The sequence below is a fragment of the Condylura cristata genome, unplaced genomic scaffold (assembly GCF_000260355.1).
Source record: "Condylura cristata isolate star-nosed mole 26May11 unplaced genomic scaffold, ConCri1.0 scaffold00036, whole genome shotgun sequence".
NCBI lineage: Eukaryota > Metazoa > Chordata > Mammalia > Eulipotyphla > Talpidae > Condylura > Condylura cristata.
In genome coordinates this window covers 7509270-7532459 of record NW_004567137.1, presented here as the reverse complement: position 1 = coordinate 7532459, position 23190 = coordinate 7509270, and the positions used below count along the sequence as shown (strand labels likewise).

The 23190-nt window shown below is 34.9% G+C and overlaps 1 protein-coding gene across 2 annotated transcripts in view; it reads left to right on the top strand.

Moving 5' to 3' along the window:
* The window catches only part of SLCO1C1 (solute carrier organic anion transporter family, member 1C1), a 46831-nt gene extending 29514 nt beyond the window's left edge, over window positions 1-17317 (top strand). For both annotated transcript variants that reach the window (XM_004693229.2, XM_012732784.1), the window contains 6 exons: window positions 493-688; window positions 3698-3863; window positions 5902-6086; window positions 7649-7713; window positions 14476-14593; window positions 16486-17317. In XM_004693229.2, the coding sequence (XP_004693286.1) occupies window positions 493-688; window positions 3698-3863; window positions 5902-6086; window positions 7649-7713; window positions 14476-14593; window positions 16486-16708 (953 nt within the window). In that variant the 3' untranslated portion in view covers window positions 16709-17317. The remainder of the gene's footprint in view (window positions 1-492; window positions 689-3697; window positions 3864-5901; window positions 6087-7648; window positions 7714-14475; window positions 14594-16485) is intronic.
* Window positions 17318-23190: the final 5873 nt, after the last annotated feature.

The window sequence follows — 23190 nt, the reverse complement described above, 5'->3', positions numbered from 1 at the left end:
GCTGAATGGCTGGTGGTCTGTAAGCAAGTGGTAAATATAAAAGTAGCCTATTGCTGTTCTCCTGTGTGGTTGTCAGGAAGGTACCAAAGGAAGCGGATAAGGGGCTGGTATCCCACATGTTCTGTAGTCCATGTGCCTATTGCTCTCTAGTGCATAACCTTAGAAAACATGAATGGCCACCTAACTGCCACCTGAATGCACCTTTTAATCCCAATGTAGACCAGAAAGAGACTGATTCATTAACCCATTCAGTGCTAAGCATGATGTCAGGCCGAACTCTATCAAGTCTGTCAAATGTGCTATCACTGAGCTATAACCTAGACTAGACATCAAAGTATCTTGATACATCCAGTAAGTGATACTTCATATTTCTATAACTTAACATGGCTACATGACCTAGTAATATTTTAGGGACTATTATATGGTTTTGTTTGATCACTTAGGAATTTTGTGAATCTCCAAAAGAGATGATACATTTTTCATGTTCCTCAGGGCTCATCAACATACCTGCAGTGGCACTTGGCATATTCTCTGGGGCGATAGTTATGAAAAAATTCCGAATCAGTGTGTGTGGAGCTGCAAAACTCTACTTGGGATCATCTGTCTTTGGTTACCTCCTATTCCTGTCCCTGTTTGCACTGGGCTGTGAAAATTATGATGTGGCAGGACTAACTGTCTCCTATGAAGGGTATGTTCACTCTTTGAATAAACTGGGGAGATGTGGCTTGTTTTACCAAATAAATAATTCATGAGTTTCAAGGTAAGACAATTTTGTTTTAAAGTATAATTATAAGAAGAGAGTTGACTGTTTTTATTGTGTAATAGCATAATACTTTGATATGGAAGCTGTTATTGCCAAAATTTGTCATCTCTTTTGAATTTGAATGATGTTTATATTTCTCTATAGTGCTAAACCCACACCTTACTTTAGGAAAGTCACCTGAGCAGTGGAAAAAATACAGACCTTGAATCTTACCTCTGTCCATTCTAAGTAAAATGGTGTGGTATGGGTCATTTAATCAATTTATTCTCAATTTTCCTGTTTTAAAATGTAAATAACTGACTTTTAAATTTTTGTAGGGCTTGAGCAAGAAAATATTCATAAAAGTGATTACCACTTACCTGGCACAACATGGATATGCTATTCTTAGAAATAACTGTATGAAACATAGTATTCCTTTTTCTTTCAACATGGGGCTCTCTTCTATGCTTCCTTCCATGCTTATCAGCCCAGAACCCATGTTCCAGTCTTTATCACATTTTCATTAACATGGCTGCCCTGCTGCTAAGTGAACATCACTTTTACTTTTTTGCCATCCAAAATGTCCTGGAAAATTAGTGAACACTAAATTCATGTATTGTTGCTTCTGGAAATTACCATACAATACTAGCCTTAACTGAGTGCCTTGGTAGCAGATAGAGCAGAGTAAAAACAATTGTTACCAGAATGTTCTGCAGAGAGTAGAAGCCCTGCGCTTCTCGTAGTAGTATGTAGAGCTGCTATATCTACTTACATCTCATAATGGATATAAGTGGCACTACTTCTCTAAGTGGTAATGTTGTATTTTGCAATTGAAAAAACACTTTCATTAACTCACGGGTACCAGTGGAGCACCTTTATGAGCTAGGTTTATCCTTAAAGGGCACCAAGTTTATAAAGTTCTTTCTAAGCATTATGTTGTCTCTCAGCCAAAAACAAACACATAGATAACAGCAAACTTTTGAATTTCACATTAAAAATGTACGTAGATAATGAAAGATTAAATTTTAAGCAGATAAAAATACACTCATGTAAGAACCAGCCCTTGAAAGCGATCCCCTTTAAAATATTCTAAAACTCTTCTTTTGAAATTACTTTCCATTTTTTAGAATATTATCAACCATGTGAAAGATTCCATCTTTAAGAGTAATTTTACTATTAGAAGTAACCAAAAGAAATGGCAGTATCACTGGGAAAATCTAACCCTTCCCAGCGTGACTATTTTGAAAGAAAATCTTATCTGAGGATAAACAACCTGGCATATTTGACAAAACTCATCATTAAAATTTTAGCAATGACTCTACTATCAACTCCTCCTTCATAAAAAAATGAAAGTAATTTCTGTTTCAATACTGTGTTCATTAATAATTTAACTTACTTTCAGTAATATAAATAATTGGTTTTATAAAATACATATATCCTCTAGGGATTATCCTGAGTTTTTTTCCAAAGGCTATTTTGATTTGGGACATTCAACAGAAACACTGAAGTCACTTGCGAAAATGGCAACAGAAGAAACCTTGCTTCTTCAATGCTGAGAACAAGAATTATGTGAGACAGGAATATAGAATCAAGAGGACTGGCAGAGCTCACATCTAGTCTTGTCACTGTCACAATGTGACACGGAACAAGTTATCTGCCTACTCTGTACCAGGTTTCCCAAAGTGAAGTTGGCCTGTTTCACCTCCACTGTTTTTTCAGCTCAACCCTCTATGCTCTCAGCCCCAAGTAGCCATACTGGCCTGATTCAACACTCCCAAACAGCCTCCTTTTACAGTGACTACCTTACAGTAGAAAACAGGATGATTCATCCCTACAGGATGTCTCAGGAGATCTAGTTGGGAACCCTTTCCTGCTGTTCAGGGCTATTTCAGAGGTCTTTTACTTTTGAGGTGACCATATTCAGAGCAAGTTCCCTTTTTAGAGGGAATACTACATCAACTAAGAAATTCCTCTTAAAGACAGGAACTAAAATTAGATGCTTTTTTTTTTAATTAACTTACTAGAAATCTTTTTTGGTCTAATCCAAACCAGGATATGGATTTGGTGCTGGCAAGACAGAAATGAGGAAACAAACAGGTACCGCCCTCACTGAGTATATATGACAAAGTACGATTTTTGTTTTAAAATCCTCAAATACCTTCATAAAAATACACTTTGTAAAATAAATTCAAAATTGGAGAAAAAAAAATAATTTTGAAAGATGGCAAGTGATAGAATGATAATTTTGAAAAATAATTTTGAAAGATGGCAAGTGATAGAAGAGACATACCATCTGTTAGAGAACAGAGGAGTATGAATAGTGCAAGAAAAGAAAGAGCAGAGTTAGGCAATTCAGGTGAAGAAACAACTGAGGAATTGTAGGAGAGATGGAGGATGAGAAAATGAGAGGATGATGAGAAAGAGAAAAAAACAATAAAAATAATGTAAATTAACTGTTAAAAAAAACACAGTTTCTTGAAGGCAAATACCATCTCATTCCCATCTAAAACTATTTTCCCTCCTTCCAAAAGCAAGCACCTAACAAGTCCCAACAAACATTCTTACAAACTAATGAATGGGGAGAACACTGAGATAATAGGAAATGGTCTAAGGAAAGTTGACATAGGATATGAAGAACTATATGCATACAGAGGACATATGGGATAGAGAATTTGAAAATACACCATCAGCAGTGCCCATTCTATTAATGCTCAGATAACAATTCTGAAAGAAATTTATACAGGCACACTAACATTGCCTGTAGTACATTTAAGTAATGTCATTAATTACTCTAAAAGTTTGTTTTTCCTACCTAGTTAGCATTTTTACGTATCTGTGCTATAGTAGGTCCTCAAGATGGCAAATGTTAGCAAAGGTCATAAGCTAAGAACTGGACATTTCTTAGGGTGATGCCTGCTAAAAGGTAATATTTTATACTGTTACATCTCTTTTCAGAACCAAACCTGTCTCTTATCATGAACGAGCTCTCTTTTCAGATTGCAACTCAAGATGCAAATGTTCAGAGACAAAATGGGAACCCATGTGTGGTGAGAATGGAATCACATATGCATCGGCATGTCTTGCTGGTTGTCAAAGCTCCACTAGGAGTGGAAAAACTACTGTAAGCAATCTTCTCTAAAGTCTATATCCAAGGCCTGCCATGGTACCTAACTACACAATGTTTGGGGGCTCAGGGACCAACCCAAAGTAGACCACACTGGTCGAAACCCCTATTCTTCCTCTGCCCTTTTATGTGGAAAAAGGAAATAGAACCATTGCTGGTGGAACTAAAGTTGCTCAAAGAATCACAGTGAGATTTAGGCACAGAATGAAAGAGGACAGTATTAGGAAGTTTAGACTAAGAGGTCAGGTATCTGAGTGTGGGAAGGTTAATGGTTCCAGGACAGCTATACTGAGAAATCAAAGCAATCTGCGTAACAATGAAAAAAAGTAGGTGGGTGGAATAGAGTTTCTGTAGGATGGAAGACTGACATGAGGGTGGAAATGTCACTAGGAAGCCAACTGAGAGGGGTATTAACAGACTTAAACTCTAATCACACCTTCATTTTCCCATAGCAAACAAACAGAGACTCTTCTTTCTATGCAGTGATCAGACAGCTTCAACTTAAGAATGATGAAATCTGCCTGTATTTCACAGTGACAGGGCTGAAAATTAAATCACATGTAAATTCACATATGCTTAGCAACTAAAAAGAATGTCTAAACAACTACTACTCAGACACAGTAATATGAGTTTATTTTCTTTCTATTATCTTGATATTTTATTCAGAGCAGAAAATAACTAGTCTTAAGCAAATACTACCCATCTGAAATCTGGGTTTTTGCCTTTCCTTCCCCCCCCCTTTTTTTTTTTTTTTTTGGTCACCAGTCTTTTGCCCAATTCAATGAGGGTTTTTCCTATATAAAACTACTATTTATTGAAGATACTGCATGCCAAGGAATACAGCTATTGCTCTGGAAACAAAATTGCATTTAAATATTATGGTGTCAAATAGTTGATTATTATTTTACTTATCTTCTCTTGTGGAAACAGAGGTACAAGAGACTTGGCTAAAAATAACATGTCTAGTGAGAAGGAGCTTCAAGATTCAGAAGTCTTCTATACGATACGTATATAGATAAGTACATACAAGAAATGTACAGAAAAAAACCAATGTGAAATTGTAAAACTGCCTCTGTAGCAGCCACTATAAATTCTCTCATGTCCTCAAGAAACCTATCTATTTAACAAACGTTTATTGAATATCTAAAATGAGGTCCTATTTAGGCCCTAGATGTGCAATGATGGTGAAGCTGACAGTTTATAGCAGAGGTTACATTCTAGTGGTGACATAAAGTTCAAAAATAAATATGATATTCTCATACCTAGTGATAAATTCTGTGAAGAAAAATAGGAACAAATGGCTGGAGAGAGGTAGTATATTATTCTGAGTTGGTGATTATGGAAGTTCTCCTTAGTGAACTACTTAAACAAAGACCTGTTGTGTAGTTCTCTAGGAAAGTTGCCCAGAAGAGAAAATGACATCATAGGAAATGACATAGGAAAACCCAGCATGTTGGAGGGTGGGCCAGGGCATAATGGGGAAGTATGTTTGTGGGTAAAGATCATCGAGTGGTGAGATCAGAACAGGATCCAGGAGGCAGATCATGAAGAGTTATGTAAACCACTGTAGGGAATTGGGTTTTCTGTATAACAAGAAGCCATTGGTAGGCTGAGAAACCAACCTATGCAGCTGGGCAGCCCTTTAAAGGTTCACTTTGGTTGCTGTGGAAAACAGAAGGCTGTTAAAGAGTAGGAAAAAAGTGAGCATGGAGAGACAAAGCAATAAGCAAGGCAAGAAAAAATAGTGGCTTAGAATTTGAAGTGGTAGAGAAGGAAATGGGGTATAGTTGGATTTGGGTGGGATTTTTTTTTGGGAAATTGTTTTGCAGGATCAGTAGTTTGTGCATCAACCATTTGTTATTTGAATAATGAAATGTTCTATGTCCAATAGATTTCATGTTGCTTCATGTACCCTACCACAAAAAAATAAGAGTCTGCTCCCTACTGTTTTTATAGTGCAGTACTCTAGTCTTTTAAAATAAATAACTTTATTTAAATGTTACCTTAATAACAACTTTTCCCTATTGTGTTACAGATGTTTTATAATTGCACCTGTGTGGGAATTACAGCATCTAAATCAGGAAATTCCTCAGGCATGGTGGGCAGATGTCGGAAAGATAATGGATGTTCAAAAATGTTTCTGTATTTCCTTATAATTTCAGTCATCACGTCCTATACTTTATCCCTAGGTGGCATACCTGGATACATACTGCTTCTGAGGTGAATAATGATTCCCCCCATCCCAATTTTAATAATCATTGAGAGCAGTGATTTCAAATTCTGTTGACTCCTTCGAGCTCTCTCAGAAAATGTGTCCCACATCCTTATTTTACTTTAGCATCATTCACATTAGGCGTTTTAATACAAAAATGTAATTGAACAGAAGTTTTCTTAGTTAAAATTGTTGGCAAACCATTGGTTTAGAGAGCAATACTACAGCAATTAATATATATATAGTATGCTTTTTCTAATGCTAGTGATACTAACTAGTATAACAAAAAGTACTTTAGATCAAGCATAGTTTCACTGAAATATGAAACAATTTCTAAAACACTAGTTACTTTGACATAAAGGTTCTTATTTTTTTCTATATACTCTTGCATTAATTAGAGTTACCTAGGTACTCCTTTGCATATTTTAAGTTGACATCTAGAAAATTTATGTTTAAAGACTACTAAGCACTGGTTTCCAGTTTATTATGTTCACTTTTAAACATATAATGAAATTAGTGAAATCTAAGGAACAGAGATAACGAACATCACAAATTATGAAATTATTTAAAAAGATCTTTCTTTGATTTGTGCTTATTTCTTCATCCAACTTCCCATAGTATTTTCTTCTACTATAATATAATTTATGCTTTAACATTTTTACTCACATCCTATATCACTATAAAACAGTTTTAAATTTTAGTCTTGGAACCAGAATTCTTAGTGATAAAATCTTCCTAATTTAATTATAATAAATTATACAACTAATCAAAATTATGAGTTTTAAAATATTAAAAATTTTAAATTGAGCCTTTCCTGGTGGTGCAATGGGTTACAAGCAGCACTATGAAGCTCGCCACAGCCTCTTCAGTATGAGTTTGATCCCTCATCAGGGAGGTGACCCACATGGCATGGCAGACCTCTCCTAACCTGCCCACTGCTCCCCTCAGGAGTGTACTTCATTGATCTTCCTGCTTTCCACTCTTCCTCTGGTGAAAATTCTCACCACTCCTGCATCTCTGGCCTGCCCCCCAGGTCTTAATGCATAAATAAAAATAAAATCTTTTAAAAATTCTTAATTAAAATATTAAATAAAAATTAAGTTTAAAAGATTAAATTTGCAATTGGCTGGTGAAGTCAGGTGCCCACTATTTAGCAGAATATTTAGTATGCTGCAGTGACTGCAATTATATCAACTCTGATCAAGATAGCCCTGTGTTTTTACACCAAAAGCCACAAAAACTAGTTCTAAGTTACTAAGGAATTATTTTTGTTTCAAATCCTCACATTACCTTAGAAGTCTGAAATCTATATGTCTCTTCCCACCCCCACTGTGAGTCTACAAAATACCATTTGAATTATGTCACAAGGGGGTGATTTGCCTTCCAGAAATATTAACTGTAAATTCCTTGATGCACTGCATGCAAAAGAACATAGCTTTTATTTATTTGCCTTCTCTGTTAGGACACTCATGGTTTCTACATAAATGCTACTTGAATTCTGATATCACTTAATGTGTTTGAAGTATATATCACTAACTGTTTACTTTAAAAAGCTTTTGTTATGTTCTAGGTGCATTAAGCCCCAACTTAAGTCTTTTGCCTTGGGTATCTACACGCTAGCAGTAAGAGTTCTTGGTAAGCATATTCAATGTTTTATTTGTGGTAGTCATCACAAATGTATTTTGAATAGGTCATTAAACATTTTTACAGAATTATGTATAGCTAAATGATGTAGGTAATGATTTTTAAATTTTTTCTTCCTTCATTTTGACCCTCCCATATGCCATTCCATGATATCTTCATTCATTTATCCAGAAATATTTACTGGGAACAGTGCTCTGGCCACAATATACCGATAATGCTATTGTGAGCATAATGACATTTTTTGGTTAACATCTTGTCACATCCAGCATTGGCCCATTTTCAAAAACAAAAGCAAATTAACATTTTGTTAAGAGAGAATCCACTGAGAGGAAAGCAAAAACTGAAATATGAATAATTTTTCAGTTAATTGAAGTATAAGTTCTTTTGAGCATATCTCAATGCTTGCAAGTCACTTAGTAGAAAGATAAGAGCACTCATACAAATTAGAGTTGGTGATTTCTTAAAAGCATTTGGGGTTGCTTGTTTTTAGCCACCAGATTTTTCCATATGCATTAATTAAAATCCATAAAGAATAGAGTGAATGAGTAAGATAAGGTCTCCTTTAAAAGTTTATATTATAATGAAAAAAATAAGATAATCATAAATGCTCCTCTGTAATTTGACAGAAAGAATTACCTGGAAGAAAAACTCAGAGTTTTAAACTATGAAAACAAATTTGGTTTACATGGATCTTAATATAAAATGGGTATATGAGAGGAGATAATATTATCCTGATAAATGGGAGAAAACAAGTATGGAAATTTATGCCATAGTGACTGGCTCTAATTCCACAATATAAAAAAATGTCAGATTGCTGAAACTGAAGTATGACACCAGCTGGAACTGGTTTTTATATCACTTGGGGAATATAGATAAAACCTACAATATGAAGAAAGTTTCAAGAAATGATTTCTAAAATTGACTTCATAAAGATAAAAAATATACTTAAAGTGACATAAATATATGCAATGTCAGAGAGCAAATGATAAACTGGAGACATTTTTTTCAATTTATGTATCAGGCAAGTGGTAACTATCCCTATTGTAAACAAAAAGATCAAAAACAAAATAGATAAATGGATTAAAGAAATGAACAGCAATCTCATATGGAAAAATGCAAATGCCTCTAATATATGACAACATAATCAAACTTTCTTGTAACAAGTACAAGAATGCTATTTGTACTGTGACAACATGAGACACCCCTTGTGGCTTTCCTTCTACCTACAAGAAGATATCCATAATTCACCAGAGGTTCCACCACTCATCACATCAGATGCCAGAGAGATTCACAAGTCTGTGTGTAAAGGTAACAGACTGTGCCTCTCTGCTGGGAGGGCAGCAGTGTGCTCAGCCATAGCAGAATCCATGACTCAAGCCTACCACCTCAAAAAGGGGCAACATACTGCATGTTAACCAGGCTTGCATTCACTTGCTTGCCAGGATGGTGACTATGAGGCTGTCATGCCTCATCATTCCCCTTCCCTTTCCATGGCCTAACCAATGAGGCAGGGCACTACTGGGGACTGTCCCAAATACCCCAGAAGTGATGCTTGCAGTGGTGACACCAGCAGCAAGGTACCATCAACTTTAGAGGCAGAGTAGTGATGTAATACTTCCTACTCCTACAGAGTCAGTAGAAGTAGGACATGCAGGCAATCAATTATAGCCAGAGGCAACTCAGATACAAGAAACCAAAAACTTGTATCACCTGCTGGAAAACAGCAGAAAGATCTTTAATTGTCAAGTTCCTGAATTAAAATTAAAGCAAACAAAGCTATAAGAAATAAGAAAGATAATGGCTACTTCAAATGTGCCAGAGGAGTAATTCATTAAGAACCATGAATAATCATGATAAGATGATACTATATAAAGAAAATGACAATTCTCCACAAACCTGTGGTGTAACTAACAGAGAATTCAAAATAATGTCATGAAGAAATTCAAGAAGCTATTTAAAAAGAAGAAGAAAAAACTCAGAAAGGCAATTCAGTGAACTCAGGAATAAAATTAATGAACAGTAAAGCACTTTACTAAAGAGACTGAATGAAACAAATTCTGGACCTGAAAAACTCAACAATTGAGATGAAGAATGCAGGAGGTTATACAGTAGAGAGATATAGTTAGTTCAAGCATAAGTGAAAACTAAATTTTTAATGAAGAAACTCTTCAGAAACTATTCAGATTCATTAGAAAACCTAACATTAGGATAATGGCTATCACAGAAGAAAAAGAAAGGGGAGAAGAGAGCAGAGAAGTAATTGAAAAAAATAATACCAAAAAAATGCCCAAATCTGGGGAGGGCATGTTAATCAGGCTTGTATTCACCTGCTAATTAGCAGAAATTTCAAAATACAACTTCACAAAGTTAATGAAACAACTAATAATTTAAGGCAAAAGGAGCTTTACCAAGATGCATTAAAGTTGTCAAATCAGTGATTAAAATCCTTAAAGGTAAAATGTGGAGATTACAATTGAGATGGAAAAAAAAATGTACAAAACGATGTAAAAATAAACTGTTGTAAAATAAAAAAAAAAATCTTAAAGGTACTTAGGAACCAACAAAGTACCCTTATTGATTGCCATCAGTTAGGTCATCAACATAAAAAAAAATAGTATATATGTGGTTATATCAGACTAAAAAGTTTTTATACAGTGAAAGAAACCACCATTTTTTAAAAAAGGCAACATATTGATTGGGGGTAAATACATGCACATATCTCTCACATTGGGTTAATATGCAACATATATAAATAACTCATACAACTGAACAGCAACAAAAATAATTTAAAAAAAAAAAAGGCCAACAGTCTGAATAGACACTTCTCCAAGAAAACAAATAGGCACAAGAAAAAAAAAATGCTTATCATCACTTATAAGGAAAATGCAAATCAATCCCATAAGATACCACCACTCATCTATAAGATAGCTTGTATCAAAAAGAAGCAATAGCAGGGTGTAAAGAATGTAAAACGATGCAGTCCCTATAAAGAATAGTATGGGGACTTTTCAAAAATTTAAGAATAGCACTGCCATATGATGCAGCAATTCCACTTCTAGATAATTATCTAAAGAGTATAAAAACAATAGAAAGATATTGTAACCCTATGGTCATTGTAGCACAATTAATAATAGCCATAACATAGAAACAATCGAAATGTCAATCCATGGATAACTGCATAGAGGTGTGGTATATACACTCACAGGAATAATATTCAGCAATTTAGAAAAGATGAAATCTTGCCTTATGTGACATGGTGGGTACTTGAGATGATTATGCTAAATGAAATGAGTCAAAAAGAGAAAGTCAATAACCAAATGGTTTCACTTATATATGGAATATAAAGAAAAAGTAGACAAGCAAAGGAAAACAAACCCTCAGTCTGACAATAAGATGGTGGTAACCAGAGGGAAAAGGGAAAAGTGCAGTTGGAAGACTGGACAGAGGTGGTCAGTTTGACAGTGGTGAATAGTACCAGGGTATTATGTGGGATATACATTGTGTGGGATATTGTGCGGTTTTACACTTGACAGTTATGTAGTTTTTTAAATCAATTATTTAAACAATAATTAAATGCCTAGGAATAAATTTGACCAAGGAGATAAAAGACCTGTATACTATAAAGCCTTGTTGAAACAAGTCAAAGACAACACAAAGAAATGGGAGAAAAAATTCCATGCTAATGAACTGCAATATAATGTTAAAATGGTCTTCTCATCTAAAGCAATCTACAGATTCAATCAAACCCTATCAAAATACAACTGGCATTCTTCACAAGAATGTAACAAAAAAAGAATTCTAAAAATTTTTTATGGAGCCACAAGAAACCATGAATAGTCAAAGCAACCTGTAGAAAAAAAGACAATGGAGGTATCCTGCTTTTTGACTTTGAACTACATTATAAAACTATCATAATCAAAACTTCATGGAACTGAGATGGAGAAGACTGGGAGCCCAAAAGTAATACCTTACAAATGACAATGGAGCTATGAGTATGTAATGGAGCAAGAAAAATATCTTCAAAAAATGGTGATAGGAAAACCAGACAGCTACATGCAAAAGAATTAAACAAGACCATCTTGCATTACACACAAAATGGTAATAAAAAGACTTGGATGTAAGATCTGAAACCATAAAGCATATAGAAGAAAATAGGGATGATAAGCTCCTTGGTGTTAGTCTTAGAGATGTCTTCAGGGACTTGACTCTAATAGTAAAAGGGAAAAAAGCAAAAAATAATTAAATGAGATAAAACTAAACTGTTTCTGTACAATGGAGGAAACTTGTCAAAATGAAAAGGCACCCTAATGAATGGGGAGAAGATTATTTGCAAATCATATGTCTAAAAAAAAAAGGTAATAACAGAAATATACAAAGAATTCATACAACTAAATAACAATTAAAAATTGGCAGTGGATCTGAATAAATATTCACTGAAAAGACATACAGATGGTCCACAGACACAGGAAAGATGTTCCTCTTCATTATGATTACAGAAGTGCAAATTAAATCCACAATGAGATATCGTGTCACACCTGTGAGAAAGGTTGTTAAGAAAAAAAGAAACAAATTATGTTAATGAAGTGGGGAGGGGAGGGAAAGGATCCTTGTGTATCGTTGGGTACGAATATAAATTTGGCATAGCCACTATGGACAATAATATGGAGAGTCCTCTAAATTTAAGGCTAGAAATACTGTATGGATTCATTCCACTTCTGGATTTTTATTCAAAGAACATATAAACAATGCATCAAAATATATACACTCTGTTGCTCTTAGTAGCAGTTTTTAGAACAAGGTAAGGAAACAAAGTTCTGACAGATTAATGGATAAAGATGTGTATATTATACAACAAAATACTACTCAATTACAAAGAAAAAGAAAATCTTGCCATTTATGATAATATGATAGACCTTGAGGAAACTATGCTAAGTGAAAAGCCAAGTAGAAAATGACAAGCCATGTATTATCATTTATGTGGACTATAAGGAAACAAGCAAAACAAAACCTCTCACCAAGAAGAGATTGATAGTTGCCAGAATGGAAAGGGGAAGGTAAAGAGATACAGGGTGTCAACTGTATAGTGATGGATGGAAACTGGACATCTGGTGATTATCATAATATAGTATACACAGATGCTAGATTATGATGTTCACAGTTAAGACTTATTATGTAATAATATAAACTAAGTTACTTGAATGGAAATTTATTTTAAAAATAAGTACAAATCAAACCACACTAAGATAGCACTTGTTACTTATCAGACTGACAGATCAACAAATGCTGTTGCCAATGTATGAAGAAATAGATACATTTATACATAATTCTTAAGAAAATGGTCTCATATCTAAGGAGGATTATTGTAGCATAATGATACACAGATTTGGCCCTCCCTGGTGGCGCAGTGGGTTAAAGCACAGCACTAAGAAGCTAAAGCCAATTCAACATGAGTTCGATCCCTGCCTGCCCCAGAGGTGATCCGCATGGCATAGCAGACCTCTCCTGACCTGCCCGCTGCTTCCCTCAGCAGTGTACTTCATTGATCTGTCTGTTCTGCTTCCCTTTCTGTCTTGGGTGAAGCCTCTCACCACCCCCGCACCTCTGGCCTGTACCCCAGTTCTGTCTGCATAAATAAATAAATCTAAAGAAAATTTTTTAAAAAATACACAGATTTATCTTTTAACCAAACAATCCCACTTTTAGTAACTGACGTCAGAATTTGCTAACCAAAACATGAAATAGATCTAATTTTACTGATATTTAATTATTGTGAGATTATGTATAATAGCAAATGACTGCAAACAGAGTATTTGCCAATTCACATGGAATTGGATGAACAAGCTAGAGTAAACTCACACAATGGAATACTAGGCAGCTATAAAAGACAAATGGGGAAATTATCTCCCTATAATGTTACTCAGAGTATCAGTTAGCTCTGGCTGCGATAACAGAGTACCACCAACTGGTACTCAATATGGTACTAATATATTCTGAACCCCATGAGTTTCACATACACACAGTAGAAATAGTGGTGTGTGACTCAATAGGTTTATTAGAATTTGGTTTCATATACGTTTCTGTGTTAATACAGAGGGAAAACATTTTAGGGCTTCTGTCTAGAGGACCGCAAGTTATGGAAGCTGACCAAGAAAAGTATAGAAAATATGAAGAGTTGCTATGCAGATTTAAGTAGAAGCCTTCTCCAAAGCCTCTATGATTAAGAGTCATCCCTTTCTTTCCAGTGCAGAATTAAAGAGTTCCTTTATAAATGTAAATTTGCCTTGTGACAGGCAAATTTACACTGTCTTCAGAGTTCTCTTATGCTTTCTGTTTCTCAAAATACTCAGCTCAAAATATTCCTTACATTAGAGACATATTCTGTTCTCCTAAAGATACCCTTGGGATTGCCAAAGTAGTAATTACTGGATAAAAATAAATAATTTTGTATATTCATTATACAATAGCCAAAAGATGTGAATATAATTTTTTAAAAGATTTATTTATTTATTCATATGGAACTGGGGTACAGGCCAGAAATGTGGAGGGTGAGAGGATTCACCAGAGACAGAGAGGGGAGCAGAACAAGCAGATCAACGAAGTACACTGCTGAGGGGAGCAGCGGGCAAGTCAGGAGAGGTGGGCCTCACCATGCGGAAGTGGCTTTAGCTTCTCAGTGCTGTGCTTTAACCCGCTGCGCCACCAGGGAGGGCCAGAATATAACTTTTAATAGCAATTATTTTGTTTTTTTCACAGCAGGAATTCCAGCACCCGTATATTTTGGAGTTCTAATTGACACTTCATGCCTCAAATGGGGATTTAAAAGATGTGGAAGTAGAGGATCCTGCCGACTCTATGACTCAAACACTTTTAGGTACCGTATCAAAATTATTCCAGCATCTCACTTCTGCAAAATCCCAGGTTTGCACTATTCATTGGGCATTAATGAGTACTCATGTAGTTAAACTTCTTATAAAGTTTAATCAAGAAAGGTGTTGTTTTGTAGAATAATTATATTGCTGTATGATTACTTGGCTCATTTCCCTCTATTTCTAATCTTGACTCCCATTTAAAATATTTTTTTTAAAAAAAGGGTAAAGTAAAATTCCAAAAGTTTATGCACACAAGAATAATTCTCTGCAACTTTGAAGCATTTAAATTTAGGTCACATTTTGTGTTTAATTCTATTCTTTTTCAAACTGAGCCAAACTGTCCTATTTACGTCAGAAATAATCCCCTGGGCAAGAGTTGGATTTGGCTCGAAATCTGTCTGGTTTTTATTGCCAAACTGATGTTCAATAATTCCAGCACTTGAACTGCATAAAAGTAAAAGGTTTTCTCTGTTTGTGTGAGTGTGTATGGGAGCTGAGGGCATGGCTTTTTCACTATGGTATCATTCAGTTCAATTCATCAAACATTTAGTCCTCTTACTGCCTAAAGAAAAGATTCAATAGCTTTAAAAGCAGGAAGGATCTTAAAGTCTCACAATCTGAGCATTTTCTAGAGAAATAACCTTGGTGCGGAACTGTTTAAGTTGGAAGTTGGACATGAATTAAACCATCTCAAATAAGTTTGTTTAATAGGCTTTGAAGTTATGCGGAAAGTTTATTTTGGTATTTGAAAGGGACTTGATCTGTGAATAGAATTTGCATTCTGCTCACACTTGCTAGGGCTGTATCCATTCTAAAGCAAAGACAATGTAATTCAGAGTATTTAGTACATGGTGACCACAAATCCCTGAAGCTGTCTTCCATACCTGTTTTATGACATCATGCCCAACTAAAGTGTTCTTATTGGAGAAAGGTATTTAAATCTCTGATTTATTCATAAGTCATTCTTCTCTACTGAAATTATGATACCCCCTTCACTGTTTTTTGAATTTTTTCCAAAGAGATTACATTGGGAAAGGTTTAAGGGTAAGATAATCATACTTATTCCAACCTGAACCTTCTGAGAGTGAAGGGAGCAGAATTAATTAGGGAGCAGTATTAATTAGAATCACACTGGGATAATTCACTTAGCATAATCCCTTCCATAAGTCAGAGGAAAAAGACAAATATCAGATGGTTTCACTTATACACAGAATATAGGAAAACCAAAGAAAGGGTTAGGAACTTGCAAGCTGACTATTGATCTGAGGCAGGGGAAGGGGATGAGTCAAAAAGGGAGAGAAGAGCACACGGACCTATAGTGATGGTGGTGGGAAAACTGGGACTCCACCTGAGGGGGAAATCAAATACTGTTCAGATATTAACCACAATATAAGGGGGAAAATTACTTCTTTTAGCCCTTAAAAAATGAATGAGATGATGTGTAAATATATATTTGAATATACAGTTTTATTACCCTGTTAGAAAACTCTAACCATCATTTTAAGTAAATTCATTTTCAAAAATTTCAAAATTACACTGGGACAAACCAGCACAAGCTGGGACTGTTCAGGACAAATAGGAAATGTTCACCTAGTCTAAGGGAATATTTATAAACGATGAATGATCATATAGTTCATAATTACTGAAACTGATGGTACTACTAAAAACTTGTTTTATATCATCATATGCCTTCAATAATCTGTCATATATTCATAAAGAGGCATTTTGTAGCCACTGAATAGGTATTCCTAACAAAAACCATCCTCATTATGACTTTATTAAATAAATGAATTCAATGATGTTAATATTAATTCAATGATATTACTTTCCTTGAGGGTCTTATGTAAAGTCAGAAAGTTGCAATATTTGTGACCTAGACTCTTAATTCTTCTAGACACATATATCTAGGACTAACTATGATACTCGGCACAGTGTCCATTTTCCTAAGTATTATGGTACTTCTCACTTTAAAGAAAAAGTGTGTTTCAAAACATCAAAGCTTCAGAACCAAGAAAGAAAGAACAGTGATATCTACAAGAATCGAGAAGGAAAACTATGCTCGAAGTGAACATTTGCTACAACCCCACTACTGGCCAGGAAAGGAAACTCGGATTTAGAAAAATAAGTTAAAGTTGTTTTCTAATTTCTGAAAATTCTGCAAATAAAGTTTAATCGAAAGGGTTTTACATGTGTAAATCTTTGTCCTCTCAAATACTTCTACTTTGTTTTTGATCCTAGGTATTAGGTAATACACCTGATAACAAATATTGTTAGACATTTTGTAGAAGAGGTAGCTAAAAATAAAAAATATATATATTAAACTATCCAATTTACATACAAATTCCTTTTTATTTTTTCATTCTACTTAATTGCCCATTGTATCCATTGATATAGTCAGCTGTAATCTTAATACACTTGTCCCTGTGGTCTACAAATCATGTGTAAAGTAATTCCTCACTTGAAATGCCTGTCTAGTGTTAAAAAGTTAAACCTCATATTAGCCTCTTTCAAATACTAATTTAGTGATGTGGTATTTGTTATGATAGAGTCAGAATCTGAAGAGAAGATTTCACTTTAAGTTTTTTTATTTTGAAATACAGTAGATGACATAAAAATATTTAGTAGCTAATGAGTTTGGGATACTGAAATTTTAATAGTGCTACCACTCATTTGTGCTTGATGTATGGTGTTTTTATGTGGTCATGGTTATACATTAATAAAGTTAATGTTAACATGCTTTATTGTCTTTCTAAGAATTCAATGTATTAAAAATTTTGATAAATAAAACACTGGCCTCATTTTAATATATGTAAGCAGTACCGGACACATGTGATATAGTCTGAAAACGTATTTGAAAGTCAGGTGTGCAGAGTGATGTTAAATAATGGGTGGCCCTGTTAGGCGCTTTCCCTGGCACAGATGACCACAGGATCTCAGGGCTTCTAGGCAGGAGAGCAAAACTGGTACTATGGTAGACAACAGTAGCTCACTTCTAGATAGCTTTAAGTATTTATGCACCTGGAAAAAATGAAGCCAGGCATTTACTCTTCACTGGATTCCTAGTGTTCCTCTGAGTATAGACAGCAGTTCTGGCTACCCAGCATCTTTAATCTGAAGCACTCTTAAATACTGCTGTCCTTCCTCTGCCACAGCTGCATAGGAGGGCTCTTCTAAGAAAAAGCAGACTTAAGTCAGAAACCATCACAGTGAGGCAACCCCAGTGAGGCCCCTACAGCTCACAGTCCAATACCTCCTATACTCCATAAGCCCTGGACCACTCAGAGATGACTGTGTGGTTACACAGTCCAAGTAGGCTAAGAAAGGAAGTGTGGAGAGCTAAGCAACAGAAGTGAGAGCAAAGTGTCCCTCAAATTAAAATGGGAGGACATGGAAATTTTCAAGGTCATAATGGGGATCTATAATTCTATTATGTATCAACCATTGTAAAAACTGTATGCCTTAGTCTTTATAGAAGACTCAGTATGACAATCCCCATTTTACAGAAGGTGAAGCCACGCCTCAAAAAGCTTAGATAAATTGCTTAACCTTGCGTGGACACAGTCAGGATTAAAACCAGGTCTTAATATAAAACCATGCTTCCACCATTCCAGACTGATCCAATAATATGACACTAAATAAAGTGTTGTTACCTGTAATGTTGCTATATTAGCTTATTTCTTTAGATCAGTTTTTCTCCCATATTTGTTTTCATCTGTTTTTATCAACAATATACAGATTATCATCCGCTATTACAAACCATGAGAATTTACTGCCTATCAACAAACAGATAAATACACACACATGCGCATACACACACACACATTTATTGCCTATTGACAAACAGATAAATACACACACACAAACACACACACACAGGGATACTACTCAACTAAAAAAAAGGTGAATTTCTACCACTGAAATATAGATGGACCAAGAGGGTATCTTCCTTAAGAAGTTGTGCAGAAAAACAAAATTGTATTATTTCAGTCATACAGTATGTAGAAAAAAATAGAAAGATGAACTAAATAAAACAAAGAGTCTGGATTATAAAAGACCAATTAGTGGCTACCAGAAGGGAAGTTCTCCAGAACCAGAAGGTAGTAAAAATTCTTAAAAAGTATCAATTGTATGGTAAATGAAGGAATGGGTCTTTTGGTGGTAAACTTAATGAAGTCTATACACATGAATTTTTTTTTGTAATGTTCAAAAATTTATTTTTAAAACTTAGGAAAAAAGTAAAATGTAATTTCAGAGTATTTCTGAATGTTATTTCAAATCTGAAAATTTTAGATGTTTAAATGATTAGCTAAAATTGTCAACTTTTAAAAAAAAATTTAAGTTTATTTTTACATATTTTTGGGATTTTTCCATCTCAGTTGCAATCCCCTAGGGTTTCCCATCACCAAACCACCCATGTACCACCACCATAGTCCAGTATACACGTGATTTTTTAAATGATGTACAGTGAAAGGTAATGTTATAATGCATATTACTTTGATAAAAAGAATTTAGCATTATCTTCAAACATGGACAATTATGGTTTGAAATACTGTACTTCAAAAAATTTTTAAAAAGCTATTTAAACCTAACTTTCATGAGGAGGGGTAATCCATTAGACTCCTTAAAATTGTAGAGACTTGGAATTGTACAATTCTTAGTGGCTCTTACATCAAGAGGAACAGGGCACTCCCAACAAGAATGTACTGACACATTTTTTGGGCCTAAGTCCAAAAAGGAATTTTCAAACAAACATGCAATAGCCTTACTCATACCATGGAAGGGTCTATTTTTTTTTGCTACCAAACTGGTTTAGGCTGTTTACTTTTACCCTTCTGCTTTCTTTCTTTCTATAGCATACACTTAAAAAAATTTTTACCTAAAGTCTTGATTTGTAGGCTGGAACTATATAGTCTAGCTTAATAATGGAGACACTAAATTTGTCTCAATGTCTGTCTTGCCAGGCTGCAGGACCAATGATGATTTTTCAAGTCAGCCACAAATTCATTCTGATTTTCTACTTGACACAAAATTACTATTTTCCTCTAAAAGGACAAAACATTTCAAATGTCGCTGTTTGGATATTTCAGTTTAAAATTGTCTTATTAATGTAATGAATCACATATATAATTAGGGAATGTAACCTATTCAATTTGCCCTTTTGGAAACTTAAGGTTAAGCCAAATGAGTCATCAATTTGTGAAAATGTTCAAATTTTTGAGACTAAAGTAAGCTCATTGACTATAGAGAAAAAACCTATTTCTATTATGTATTAAATCAAACCATCCTATTATACCGTTCACACCTCCTGAAATTTTCTTTCCAGGCCTGATGGTAAGAGTATATTAAAATCTCCCAACTTGACTGAAGTTTTGTGAATTGCTTCTATTTTAAAAAGGTTTTAATCTGTCAAATTTAATGCTGTATTTAATAAATATATGCTTATTGAGTCAATAACTCGGTAACTAATAATAATGTCAGTATTTGTCATTTCTGTTTTACTGATTGTGTGTGTTTGATATAGCTTTGGCCCTGATTTTACTACTAGCAATTTTTTGTTTTCTCCTTAAGGCTAGATATTTATTATCAGCATGAAGCTGAACTTTACTTTTATTTTAGCTAGTATTTTGTCTATCACTAAACATATCAAAAAGTTATACATTATGTTTGGATTTACTTCTGACATATTGTTCAGTGCATTCTTTTTTTATGTTTCCAATTGTCTCCTTTTATCTTACATGTTAAATGTATTATATTTTTGCTTTTATATACTATTAGCAAAATGAAAGTTATAGACTCTTTATTAGCAATGTGAAAAATATTCTACAATTGGTTATCCATAAATTATGAAATTATGCCTTAATTCTATTTTTATATTTTTAAAAATGCCAAGAATCAATAAATCTGTACACTGAAACTCTGTGTAAGATTAAGCAACTAAGATGTTAAACTTAAAACCTGAACTAAAACCTGCGGCCATAAAGCTTTTAAAAGAAACAACAGGGAATAAGCTCATTGATACTGGTCTTCATAATAATATTGGGGGTTTGACATCAAAAGCAAGAACATAAAGCAAAACTAAATAAAAGAGACTATAGGAAAATTCTTGTACAGCAAATGAAAAGGCAACCTATGGGATGAGGAAAATATTTACACATTATGTTAAAGGTTAATGTCAAAATACAGTTTGTTCAATAAATGGTGCTAGGAAAACCAGACAGCTACATGCCAAAGGGAAAAAAAAAAAAAGAAGAAGAAGAAGAAGAAGAAAAAGAAGCAGCTAACCTACTACCTCACACCATGCACAAAAACCAACAAAAGTGGATTAAGTGGATTAAAGAATTAGAAATAAGAACTGAAACCATAAAATATATAGAAGAAAATACAGGCAAAGCATTTCATGACATACATACATCAGTAACATCTTTAAAGACACATCACATAAAGCAAAGATAGTGAAGGAAAAAGATAAAAAGCAGGTATTACATCAAATTAAAGAGCTTCTGTACAGCAAAAGAGACACTAACCAAAACAAAGTGACATCTCACTGACTGGGAGAAAATTTTGGCACATAATATACTGATAAAGGACTGATCACAAAGATTTACAAAGAGCTGCTGAGACTCAACAAAAAACAAACAATCCAGTCAAAAAATGGGCAGAAGAGCTAAAAAAGAAAAACACTTCTCCAAAGAGAAAATACAAATGGCAACCAAGCATATGAAAAAATGTTCAATATCTCTTGTAATCAAGGAAATGCAAATCAAAACCACAATGAGATAACACCTCACACCACTGAGAATCACACCTATCAAAAAACTAACAACAAAAAAAAGAAAAGGAACTCTACTATACTGCTGGTAGGAATGAAAATTGGTCCAACCACTATGGAGAGCTGTGTGGATGTTCCTCAATCTACTAAAAATGGAGCTTCCATATGATCCAGAAATTCTACTCCTAGGAATCTACCCAAAGGATACATAAACATTAACAAAAGGTCACCTGCACCTTTTGTTATTTATATTTATTGCAGCACTATTTACAATAGGTAAGGTATGGAACCAACCTAAGTGCCCAAAAACAGATGACTAGATCAAGAAGATGTGGTAAATATACACAATGGAATATCACTCAGCAATCAAAAGTGATAAATTCATGCCATTCACAGCAACATGGATGGAGCTGGAAGGGATTATGCTCAGTGAAATAAATCAGCAAGAAAGAGAAAAATATCAGATGATTTCACTTTTAGAAGGAATGTAAAGGAAACAAATAAGGGATCAGGGGAAATAAGTATTTATAATAAATTAAAAGTCAAAATCAACAGGCAACCATAAAAGAGACGTTCTGCAGGGGAAGATGAGGGGAAAGGGTCAAAATAGGGGTGGGAAGAACACGAGGGACCAGTGATGGGACATGGGTGAACTGGTGGTGGTAATTTCATGGGGACTACACCTGAAAGGAGAAAGCATACAAGTACAAAAATGAAAAATGATGTAAATTATATATATATAATTTAAAAAGGTTAATGTCAAAATAAAAAAAGACTCATAAAACTTAATAGCAATAAAACAACCTAATTGAAAATGGTCAAAGAAAAGAAGAGACAATGTTCCAAAGAAAACACAGTGGCCAACAGGTCCGTGAAGGAATTCAACATTATCATCATCAGGGAAATGAAATCACAGTCTCCGTAAGATGTCATTTCACACCTATTAGAATAATAATCATCAAAAAGACAAGAAAGTGGTGGTTCAAAATGGTAGCATCAGTAGAGACAACACACCCCATATGCAGACATATGCCATACAATATTCTTTGAAAAGGATATGAGAATGAGTTCAACAGCTCCTCCACAGCAAGGCACACCAGAACAAGCTGGCAGAGAGGCAGAGTTATGCTCTCACTCCGAAAACCTACCTCCAACTTAGACACAACTGGCAGGAAGCTCACAAATCTAGGGTTCTTCCTGAGGCGGAAAGAAGTATTCACGCCACATCAGACACTCAACCCTTGGGACCTGCACTGAAGAAACAGGTCTCCCAAAGCATCTAGATATGAGGAAGGCAAGGAGGTTGAGCAGAAATACCAGAAGGTTGCATTAGGGAATGGAGAGTTCAGTCCACTCTTACAGTGCAATCTCACTTGTCCAGGGTACAACACAAAAGTGACAATTTGAAAAGCTCCTAAATCACACCAAAAAGAGACTCACTCGCTAATCTAAGTGAATTTGCTCTATACCTTGACTTTATCCTACCAGAGTCAGAGCTGGAAGATGCCCTGTTAGCAGCACACCCCTATCTTATTGGAGCCAGCAGAATAGCCACATCCCACCACACCACCCTTTCTGGAAACATCCAGCCGACTACATGCACCCTCACTCTCAGCCGCTCCAGAGATTAAGGCAGGGTTCTTCACATCCTCCCATCCTAGTCCACTGTTGCACTGCCAATTGGCCTTGAGGCTGCTCAACATGTTACTCAAGAATCAGATTTGCAACGGCCTTATGCCAGCCTGCCATGGCTCCGTAACACCAGAGAAGCTCTCAGGGAACAAGCCTGGGGATGCTGTTTGCTTTTTCCTTGGCCTTCTTACAGAACCC